Here is an 11,425-nt window from a genome sequence, read left to right on the forward strand (position 1 = left end):
GCAACCGAAGTCAATAAAGCAAGATGGCAACAAAAGACAAAACCAGATCTTTCAAAATAAGACTTCCTCTCTCCAAAATCTTGCTTTGCACTTAAATATTTCACTTCAGCTTTTTGTAATTATGTACAATCATGCTACATTCAATAAATAATAATGTAAATTATGCTAAACATAATTTTAAATAAGTCACAACACACGTCTTACCAGCTTCAGCAGGTCTTTGTTTTTTGTTTTGACATTAATTCACGTTTCGGACCAGAATGATGCTGAAATTTCCTCATTTGTTGGATCACAGGCAGCTGAGTTTTTAATTAATTGTTTTTTAATCTTCAGATAAACAGAAACTGGTCACACTGATGTTGCTCTTTTCCAACTTCCTTTATTTAGATGTATTTACTTACAACAGCATTAGTACAATGTTTACATGTTCAGACACAAACTTAGGCAAAGATCCCTTAGAAATATACATGCAGATATGCTGCAAGGCACGTAGCTTTTTATAGAGAATAGAAAGATTGATGCTGGATTTACAAAGTCAAATAAACTGATGCATTTATTGGTTTGACCCCAAAATAATGTTTTTGATTGAACGTATTTAACACTTTTCATCAGCAAACAAATGACTGTAAAACTTTCGTTCCTTTATAATTTGGTCATTTTGTCCCCAAACTGCAAAAAAGATAAAATAAATCATAAAATAATAAAGCAGGATTCTAAACCAAAGATATAGAAAAAACAGAAACCTTCATATTTTTACAAACATAGTTTTAAGATCTTTTTAAACTATCATCATCATTCCCCTTGGTATTTAACGGTTGTGCACAAAGATATAATGAAACCAACATATTTGTTCTTATAATGTAGTGCCAAAATGGAAATCAAAGTTTCTAATCTAACAAAAACGTTTTAGTTTCTGAGTCAGCATACAGGTTTATTTTTAAACTTCTTTCTCTGCAGCTTAAAGTGAATTTATAGAAAACTAGTTTATTTCTCTGCAGATTCTTTTTGATCAGTTTTTCTGCAATCAGATTCTGATTTGAAACCAAAATGAGTAAAACTCCTTATATATAGGAAGAATGTGAATCCTTCTTGCAGGTAATAATGTATTTGGGCAAAGCCTGATAACCGCTGAAGATAACAGAGACGTCAGATCCTCCAGACACGCTGTCATGGAGAACGTTGGGATCTTTTCCAACCGGAGGAGGAAGAATAAATCCTGGTTCACCTTTAGCCGAGTTTCCCAGCAGGACTTCAGCCTCCACAAAGTACAGGTACTCCTCACTTTTCTCTTTCCACAACTCCAGCGCTGTTTTTATGTTGCGTGTGAAGTAGATTCCCTCTCCATACTTTGGATCTGCAACCACAGAAAATTACATCATACTTCAATCTACACGTCTCTGCTATCATGCATCACTTTAACAAAATTGATTTAAGATTTCATAATGATGCTGTTTTAGTTTCAGTAAATTTGTGGTGCTTTCATTACACCTATCTAATATATTTCAAAGAAAGGAAAAAGACCTTTTTTCACCTCAATGAACACCTTTTAATATTTGTGTCTAAGAATAAGATTTTGAAACATGCTAAAACAGTTAGTGCATTAGTTTTGGAGAAGAAAAATGAACAAATATGACGGGAGAACAGAAAACAAGCATAAAATCACCACTGGGTGGCAGCATAACTGGACGAAGAAAGCTTAGTGCGCAAAGAAGAATAATGGCAATCTTATAAAAATTACGCATGTATGACGGAAAATAGGGCCATGTCAAATATTTTTTTAATTACAGGAGTAAAGATGTAGTATTAGAATAATGTCAAAATACTACAAAAAAATCATAATATTACAAGAATAAAGTCAATATTGAGAATTAAACTTCTAGAATAAAGTCGTAATAGTATGATTTTTATTCTCATAATTTTAAGACTGAATATTTTTTAATGCAATTAACTGCATACAAAAATCCCCAGCAGGAACCTTTGTATTGTGTTTCTGGTACACCCGTAAATCTGATGCATAAGCAACATCCGCAAACAACAATCTGCTTCTCTTCGCCCACTAGGGGTTAATTTCTACTTCTAAAAACGCTGTAAAAGACTGTTGTTGTGTCCTAGTTGTGCTAAGATAAGTTAGCCTGTCAGCGAAGCTATGCTAGCCTAAAATAGCATCTCAAATCTAAACATGTTTCATTTCTAAAGTTCCATGAATCATGAATGATCAGTGTTTCCTGAGCAAATGACAAAAAGTAAATATGTATATTGTTGAGCTTATTTGCCTTTTAAATAGTTTAGCAGCAAAAATGGCATTTGAATTGAAATGTTCCTCATTTTGTCCATATTATGGTTTTTGATTCAAATGCAATTAATTACAGACCCTGCAGCGCAACTCAAATAAAAATTTATAATCGAGTCCCACCACTAAATTGAACCCGTCAGAGCTCGGTAGCATACCTTCAGGCGGTGCACACTCTGCATGGAATCCAATTCGGCTGATCATCTCACAGAACTGAGCCGGGATGCGCTGAAACATCGGTTTAGAGGGGCAGTCAAGCTGCTTTTTCTTCATATCGAACATCGCCTTCAGAGCAGCATTCTCCACTTTGTCCACCTGAAGATAAAGTTTTTAGAACTAAAAAATAAATCCTCAAAGCACATTGCATAGATGTGATTTTGAGCATTCAATAAAAAAATACATCTATAGATAGTTTCCACAAGACAGGAACGGAAGTAAGTTAACCCGGAAATGCGTCATCTTGGTAGGCAACCAGTTAACCAGGCACAGTGTTGGTGAGGCTTAAATTAGGTTTTTGAGGGGTTTTTTCTGCTCTTTGGGAGAACCAATTCAAAGTCTAGAAATCACACATACAGATTTGCCTACAAAATACATACATAGTTCTCACAAGTCTGAATTGGAAGTGATCTCTGCAATCTTGGTAGGCAAGTGCAGCACAAAGCATAGGTGAACCATGACTTTGAGACCAACAAAAACAAAAAAAGTATATTAACACTATTGACCAATGTGCAAGATTGGGATCGACCCGTATGAGATGGAGAATGGAAACATGTCAAACAATGTGTCAAGCTGTCTCCAGTCTCACACTATGACATAGTTCACTACTTGGTGAACATGAAGAGTGCATACAAAATAGAAGAGCTTCACCTGAAATCAATTAAGTCCATACAATCAATGTTTCAACGAATTTGTAAACGACGTACGAACTCTTCATGTGAATAACAAAGACCTGGTGGCAGAGTAAATGCATGTAGTAAACACATAGGCTACATGTTTGTCTTAGCTAGCAGATAGAAGCTACATTAGCTAAGCTAATGTTGCTAGCTTGGCAGTAACAACTACAGTAAATCAGTGATATTTAACTTGGTATTACACAGAGGTGGGTAGAAAATTCAAAAATTATGATTGATATAAGTAATTTCCATTTACTTATATTGTTCATAAGTTGGATAGGAAAGAGGGGAGAGCTAGTTCTAAGCCTGTGGCTTCCTTATTGTTGTCATAGCAACTCCATAGCAACTGCTTGCCAACATGCCTGCCAGTTACAAAGTTCACAGAAGTGTGAGATAACATGAGAGCTATGTATTGATTGACTCAGTGTCTGTGTTTTCTTTTAAATAAACATTTAAACATATTGTAAATATCCTTTGCTATTAGAGCAAATATACGGCGTATTAAATAACTTGTGATATTAGCTGGTCACGCTCGCCAACGCTCAGTTCTTAGTAGCAAAGCTTGGTCACCTTCACTGGAGGTAATAAAAATGTCTTTAATTTACTGTTTTAAATCCAACTATATCCAACCATCGGTCATCTTATGTGCAGTAAATGAAACGGAAAACTGCTTCAGGACCATCAAGATGACGACAGAGCACCCAGATGTAGGAGGGGTGACGTCATGCCTATGGGTTAAACCTAAATCATTGGATGAGCTCCAAACTGTAACCGTAAGACAGCTACACTGCAAAAACACAAAATCTTACCAAGTAAATTTAGTCTAGTTTCTAGTGCAAATATCTTAATACAAAACTAACTTACAAGTAACTTTTCAGCCAGACATATAAGCTTATCTTAAGTCAATAATTGCCTAATTTAAAACCACTCATATTCTCTTTTTCTCGCTCTGTCACATCGAATTCCACATCATACCTACATGTTATGGTTGTCAAAGTCAAGCTAGCATAGCTGAGCTACTTCCCTCTCCCTCATTATCATTATTTTTTTACTTTTTCCTGACCTTGTTATCTAGTTGTAGTGTTGATAATTAGTAGTGTCCCTTTCTCTTTTACATATTTACATATTTAAGATTTTGCGGGTTATGTTCACCTAATGGCTAATCCAATGCTAGTCATCGTTAGCGAGCAGCTTTTTGCCTTCCAGCAGAAAGTTAGGGCGCGGGATCTTGCGCATAATTTTTCCCATATTATAAGTGAAGTATTCTGCCAATAGAATTGGTACTTTTTCATAAAACTTTAGGAAATATTTACTGAAAACAAGATCCTGTATCTTGCTGAAAGTTACTTGTAAGTTAATTTTGTCTTATTTCAAGTGTACTAAGATATTTGAACTAGAAACTAGACCAATAATACTTTGAAAGATTTTGTGTTTTTGTGTTGCAGCCGTCTAGGGAGCTACACTATGACCAACTGTACCTTTGTTACTCTCAGTGTGCGATTGAAGGCTTCACGTCGACTTGAGAATTCTTTACTTGACTTTTCGACCGTCTTTCTTTGATGGGACGGCTCTGTGTTGGACAGCATCTGCAGTTCATGTTCTTCCTCTCTGATGAACTCCTTTTGGACTTTGCAGAGCATAGCCTCCACCTTGAAACCAGCAATAGCAACTTCTTCCTTTGAATCTCCATTTATTTCTAAACATGCATGACCCTTTGAGAAAAACTCCTCCACGATCAACCCTTTCTCCGCTGAAACGGCCAGCTGCAGATGGTCGTGATCACTGAAGTGCGAGAGGAAGTTGTTGTAGATCTTGAATGAGTGAGAATCCATAGAGAGGCCATTCTTGAGCCATCGCTCAGCCTCATGTTTTGATTCTTCATTAGGACAAACCAGGCTGATCTGTGGGGCTGGAGCTCTGCTGGAGTGGGAATCATCTTTATTCCAAGATGCTGTTGGGTAGAACGTCACACAACTATGAAATCAATGACTTTGCTGAACTTCTGACTTTGGTATTGCATCATTGTTTTATCTGATTCATTTCTTCTACTTGAATAATATTGTAAGCTTTGTAAAAGTACATATTTATACCGAGCCCCAGAACTTTCTGCACTGCAAAAACACAAAATCTTACCAAGTATTTTTGGTCTAGCTTCTAGGACATTTGAAATGACTAAATTACAAGTAACTTTTCAGCAAAAACAGGAGCTTGTTGTTAGTCAATAATTTCTTAATATTGTTGACAAAATCTCAAATGAAAGATTATTTCAGCTCCTGTTTCTTGCAGAAAAGTTAGTTGTAAGCTAGTTTTGTCTTGTTTTATGTATTCCAGGATATTTGATCTAGAAACCAGACCAAACATTACTGGTAAGATTTTGTGTTTTTGCAGTATAATTGTTTTTTATACCCACAAGTAGACATTTGTCTTTTGTTCTAAATGAAATAATCTTTTCATCTTTTCAATTCAGCCATTAGTAATAGCTGAAATACAGTGCTTTTAAAAACATTCCCCATTCACAACAGGCTTCTTCAGGACGCTACTTACTTTAAAAAAAAGTGTAATTTACACCACTAAACACAGTGACTGCATTAAATCCATCCATCCATCCATCCATTTTCTTACACCCTTGTCCCTTAGTGGGGTCAGGAGGGTTGCTGGTGCCTATCTCTAGCTAACGTACCGGGCGAGAGGCGGGGTCTGCATTAAATCATACTTTTTAATTTACTTGTACTTATTGAATCTCCAGTGGGACAAAAAATGGGGAAAATAGCAAAAACAAACAAAAGAAAAACATTTCCAATCATACTGTCAGTTTTATTTTCATTTACCATCAATAACTGGAAATTATTATGGCAAGACAAATCAATATTCCTATCATGCTAAGAAGTTTTTCATGATAAATGCCCACCCCTGCTAAAAAGTTCCCTGCAAGTTAGTTTTGTTGTGTTTTGAGTGTACTAAGATATTTGCACTGGAAATTAGACCAAAAACACTTGGTAAGATTTTGTGTTTTTGCAGCGTGGAGGTGCTATATTTACCTTCTGTCCTGTGTTGGTCACCAGAATAAGCTGGAGGATGTTGGTGGTGAGAGCGATGCCTGGATTTCCCATCTGCACCTGTTATTTCTGTGAACCAGAAGGCAATTCGTGTTTTAGCTCATGAACTAACTGGAGTAGTTAAGTTTTTCCCTTCACTTCATAAATAAAACACATTTTTATTTTGAAAAGCTCAGATTTTCAAAGTGTTTTTGAACTTGGCATATTTGAACAGAAATGTTTTAACATTACCAGGTGGAAAGTTGAAAGTTGCTGATCTTTGCTGTAAAAGTCCAATTTCCCACTCAAAGGCCTGGGAACAGAGAGCAGATTATAAATGTGTTTACAACTACAAATTTGGCAAATGGACATAATTTACATTGTGAACACTGCAAATTTTCACAGCATTAAAGCTGTACTTATAGAAAATGTTCCCCATCTTAGAGCTTCCCTTTGTTTTGTATTTGATATGTGTAAATGTTGCTACGGTCCCCGTTTAAAGCATTTGATATTTTTAGCATGTCAGAAATAAAACATAGCCTAGGAAAGTACCTGGAATGTATCACGGTCTGAAGGAAATATGACAAAGTGAACATGCATCCTGTTTAGACAATTTTGGGCAAATGCAGAGACTGCAGTCAACATGATGGATGCAGACTCTACTTTAGTAAACCCAAGAGCTCCAGTGCCGATAGCCGGGAAGGTGATGGAGTTGTACTGCTGTGCAGCAGCCATCCTTAAGCAATCCAAAACTGAACCGTAAAGGACCTACGATAAGGAAAAAGGTACACAGAGATGAAGAGAAATCTTAAGTAAAAGAATTAGATTTTTTATTAAATTTGACTCAAACATTGTATTACTACCTTTCTGAAACAAACGCGTACCTGGTTTGCTGCTGGATCATGTGCTTTATCAGTGCAAAAGGTGTGAAACACTTCTTTGCAGGACAGTTTGTAAGGTTGTGTGCGGATGATATAGCCCTTCTTTTGAGCTCGCTTTATTTCATTTTGGATCCCATAACCTGCTTTGTTCAAAATAGCACTGGAAATTTTACCAATACTCAGGACTCGGTCCACTGATGCAGTGTTTACAATGACATCCGTCTGAAAGAGCAAACAACACAAAACCAAAACGGTTACTGGTTTAAATTCAGCTTAACTTATTACTTTGAGGGACTGCTATCCTGCACAGAGTCAGTCTACTGAAATATTCTGGTCCTTACAGATTACGCGCTATGTAGTGGAAGCAGTGGCGGTTTCTGATATGGGCATTTTGTGTGTGTGTGTGTGTGTGTGGTGTCGGCATGACCCGCCACCCCATGTCTTGAAGGCATGCTGTCAGGTTAAACTATGGAACAGATTGGTTTCTCCCACACAAGCAGAAGTTTGTGAAGCTACGTTATGTTTTATTGAATATGATAATTCTAGAAAAAGTATTTTCCAAAGTCTGTCCATTTGTCTAAGGCCAATTACTTATGTTAAGGTCTGCAGATTATTTAGTTTATTCCCAGAGTGAAAGTGAAACCAAGTTTTAAGTGCTGAAGTTCTTAAATATTACAATTTAGTAAATTGTTAATATTGACTACAGTCTGAGTCTACTGTAATTTACAATACATCAGCATAGTAATCTAATTTCTTATATATTCAATGTTTTATTAATATTAAAGCTCTATTGGAGAGAATGTGGTACAAGATACTACAGATTTAGATGTTATGAATAACATCCTCTGTCTGGAAGACTGTTGGTGTCTGTCTGCATCCCTGAACAGTGCAAGGAGTCCACAGTAATTCCAATCCCTAATCTGTTTAATCTCCGTAGCCTTTAGGGTGCATTTAAAGCAAACCCGTTCAGTTCCCCTTAATCAAACTCCAGTTTGTTTGGAGAGCTGTGAATGCGCAAACTAACTCTCCTGCGGACTAAAAACCTCAGTCTGGGTTCGGATGAAGTGAACTCTGACAAGGTTTGAATGCAGTGTGAAAAAAACTACAGCGCCGGGCATTCTGGGAAATATATTGCTCTCTGCTCTGTGGGTAACCAGAGGTGTTGTATCGATTGCCATGGCAATGGTTTAAATTTTTAACTAATTTTAACCGCAATTATGTCAAATTAAATTACTGAATATAAAAGAGGAATTTGTTTAGTTTCTTAGTAGAACCTAAACTGCTTATAGATTTATATCCAGATAGAAATCATATTTTACATATCAAAACATGAACAATTTTCCCAGCTTTAATTTAAGCCGTGTTTTGTAGAAATTGGGCAACAATTTCTACAAAATAGAAATCTCTCAGTAATCTGTCACAACGTTTGTGACAGACTGCTGCTCATCCTGCATGGGAACAGTCAGGTTTTGTGGACTCACAGTAATGGCCGCCAGCAGAAGCATCACTAGCGTTAGCGGCTAACTGGTGATGTCCAAACCAGTAACATGTATCTCACAACCACTAGAATCGGTTTCTACTCCAGTTTTGTTTACAATTGGTGAAGTAAGTTGTGCTCCTTAATAAGAATCCCAGACTATCTAGCTTTCATATCCATCTAGAATTTGAATAATTACATAATAAATTTAAATATATATTTAAATGTATGTTCTAATTATCTTTTAAAATCAAATGCCATTTATTTATATAGCAGATTTAAGAACAATGTTGAACAAAGTGCTGCACAAATATATAATATGTTTAATTCTTACTCTTTGTTCTTCGATTTTCCCCTTCATTAGAGTCAGGCAGACATTTCCGATCGTGACTGAAGGTTGTGGGGCGTTTCCGGCGCTTCGGGTATTTTGTGCTACAGCATTGCTGTAGGATTGCTTCTGCTGAGGAACAAATATCCCATTGCAAGCTTTCTCCATTTCCTGCACTGTGGGATCATCATGGTTGGCAAGGAAGATTTCTTTGGGTCGATGGTTCTGGTAAGGCAGGTTGTCATAGTAGTTTTTTATAGTTGACACTATAGTGTTGGCACATTCTGGCAGAGGGTAGTTGAACAACCCAGAGCTTATAGCAGGAATGGCAACAGTCGCCAGATGGTATTTTTCAACTTTGTCGAGAATATTCAAGATGGCTTTCTCCAGAAAAGGCTTAGCTTTACTCAAATCATATTTGGGAGGATTTGGTGGAAGATATGGACCCACAGCATGAATTATTTTTTTGCATGGTAGTGACCCTGGACCCAAAGCTACTGCCTCCCCTGTTTGTAATTTACCATGCTTTCTAATATAATCATCAGACTCCTTTTGGATTTGAGGACCACCAGCATCAGACAGAGCCAGAGCAAGGCCTCCATAGTGATGTAAATCTTCATTAGCAGCATTCACAACAGCATCAGCAGAGAAATTGGTGAGATCAGCTTTCCACACAGAAACTTTTACACCTGAACGCATCATGAACTCATATCTTCTCTCTGGCTTAATGGTTGCTGGCGGTCGCCAGAATGAAGTCCTGCTCTCATTCTCCACCCCCTCGATGGCGGCCACACATCCGAATTTACTGTTGACGATTTCACACAACTCGGCTCCACATCTTCTCACGATGCTGAGTGACGCCTCATGCAGAGGAATGTCCAGTTTACTGGTCATGGTTTCTTAGCAAACCTGTGGAAAGATCATATGTAACATCACAACAACTCAATTAAATAAGATTTATAAAGATCCTTTCAGGAGATGCTGATCTGTTTTCTGATGCCAAATCAAGTTTCTGATGGATTTTCTCCCTACACTTGCCAAAAAGGTTTTGGGTTTAGCCATCAAAACACCACCATATTCCAGCAAATGGTGTCATTTCATGGCATTTTTTAAAGTAAAATTACAAACATTGGGACAATAAGAGCTCATTCTACAGACTGTTGATAAATATGTGATTTAAGCACACTAGACATTTTCTGATCAGTTGACTTTAGGTAGTGAAAATAGTCCAATAGATCAGTGTAAATCAGTGTTCAATTTTATAATTAAAAACTAACCTAAAGGTTTTTTACTAATATTTTTGTTTTGTATATTTTCTTTCCTATTCCTTGTAAGAATTTTGTAAATTTATTTTTTCTTTATCTTGTTTCTATATAAAGTGAAAATGCTAATAAATATATTAAACACACACAAAAATAACCTAAATAGTAAATGTCCAGTACTACCAATTTAGAACTGCTGACATATTAAAGGATTATTTGAAGTAAAGCTGAAAGGAAATGTTGGTTAGTTTAAAATAATCACAAGAAATTGTTACAATAAGATAAACAAATTAGTTTCATATTTTTGTTTTATTCATGAGTTATGTGAGCTGGAATAGTTAAAGTAGATAATATATCCAATTGCAGCTTTTGTTCATCTATCTTTAACATATACAATGAAACCCATAACAGCAGATAAACAGTTTGAATTGAAAACACGTTTATGAGGATGCAGTTTGCATCATTTATTTTCCTCTTGGATCAAGAAAGTTTTTATGAATTTTAATTTTATAGATTAAAATTTCTCTTTTTGTTTTAGGTCTAAAAGAAAAATCACTTGCGAAGAGGAATACATTTTCAGGACTCCAGTAGTAAAACTAAAATGTGATTTTAATTTTGTTCCAGCAGAGGGAGACAGATGATTAAAATAAAAGATCTTCAGATCATTGGGTTTAGCCTGAACAGAAACATCTTCCCTACCTCAACTATAAAGTAAACATGCTGATTACTAGTTTAATTAATACATTTAATATTTGCTCTAATTTTTCACATTTCAGTGTTGCATGTTTACGCTTTCCTTTATGCAAAGCTGCAAGCAAATGCAACATAATTCTCTTAAATCTTAAATTGACCTAACACATATTAACTTAATGGTTTCAGATTCTTGTCGCCATTTTCCCGATCATCGCCCTCTCTGTTATTGAAATCAAATCTTAACGCCTGCGATCACTTTGAGTCAAATCCAAATGCGAATTATGATCGACCAAACTATTTTCAGTCCAGCTTCTTGTTAATGCTAAATAAAAACTAAACGCGTTAACAATAAAATAGTACTTTCGTTTAAAGGAGAAGAAATAAAGAGGCGAGTCGCTTACCTTGCCTGGCGTGGAAAGTCCCGAGTGAAAACTGAAAGTAAACTGGGACTGGGTGTGGACCAGTTCTAACTGGTTGAACTGCTAGTTCGAGTTAATAAGTCTCCAAAATAAACGAACAAAACATGTCGATTTCCCTGCTGCGACTCCTTCTGCGCCAATCCCGCA

At 36.3% G+C, this 11,425-nt stretch overlaps 1 protein-coding gene across 1 annotated transcript; it reads right to left on the reverse strand.

Annotated features, from left to right (window-relative positions):
• Positions 1-359: 359 nt before the first annotated feature.
• On the reverse strand, positions 360-11,397 carry parp9 (poly(ADP-ribose) polymerase family member 9). The gene is made up of 9 exons (XM_008404169.3): positions 11,261-11,397; positions 8,911-9,813; positions 7,103-7,321; positions 6,771-6,986; positions 6,471-6,531; positions 6,222-6,308; positions 4,662-5,134; positions 2,449-2,605; positions 360-1,354 (listed from the first exon to the last, which is right to left on the reverse strand). Exons 2-9 carry the CDS (start codon positions 9,796-9,798, stop codon positions 1,062-1,064), a joined length of 2,394 nt encoding a protein of 797 aa, XP_008402391.2. The 5' UTR covers positions 9,799-9,813; positions 11,261-11,397; the 3' UTR covers positions 360-1,061.
• Between the last annotated feature and the right edge of the window lie 28 nt (positions 11,398-11,425).

The sequence above is a fragment of the Poecilia reticulata genome, chromosome 2 (genome assembly GCF_904066995.2).
Source record: "Poecilia reticulata chromosome 2, P_reticulata-male-v2, whole genome shotgun sequence".
Lineage (NCBI taxonomy): Eukaryota > Metazoa > Chordata > Actinopteri > Cyprinodontiformes > Poeciliidae > Poecilia > Poecilia reticulata.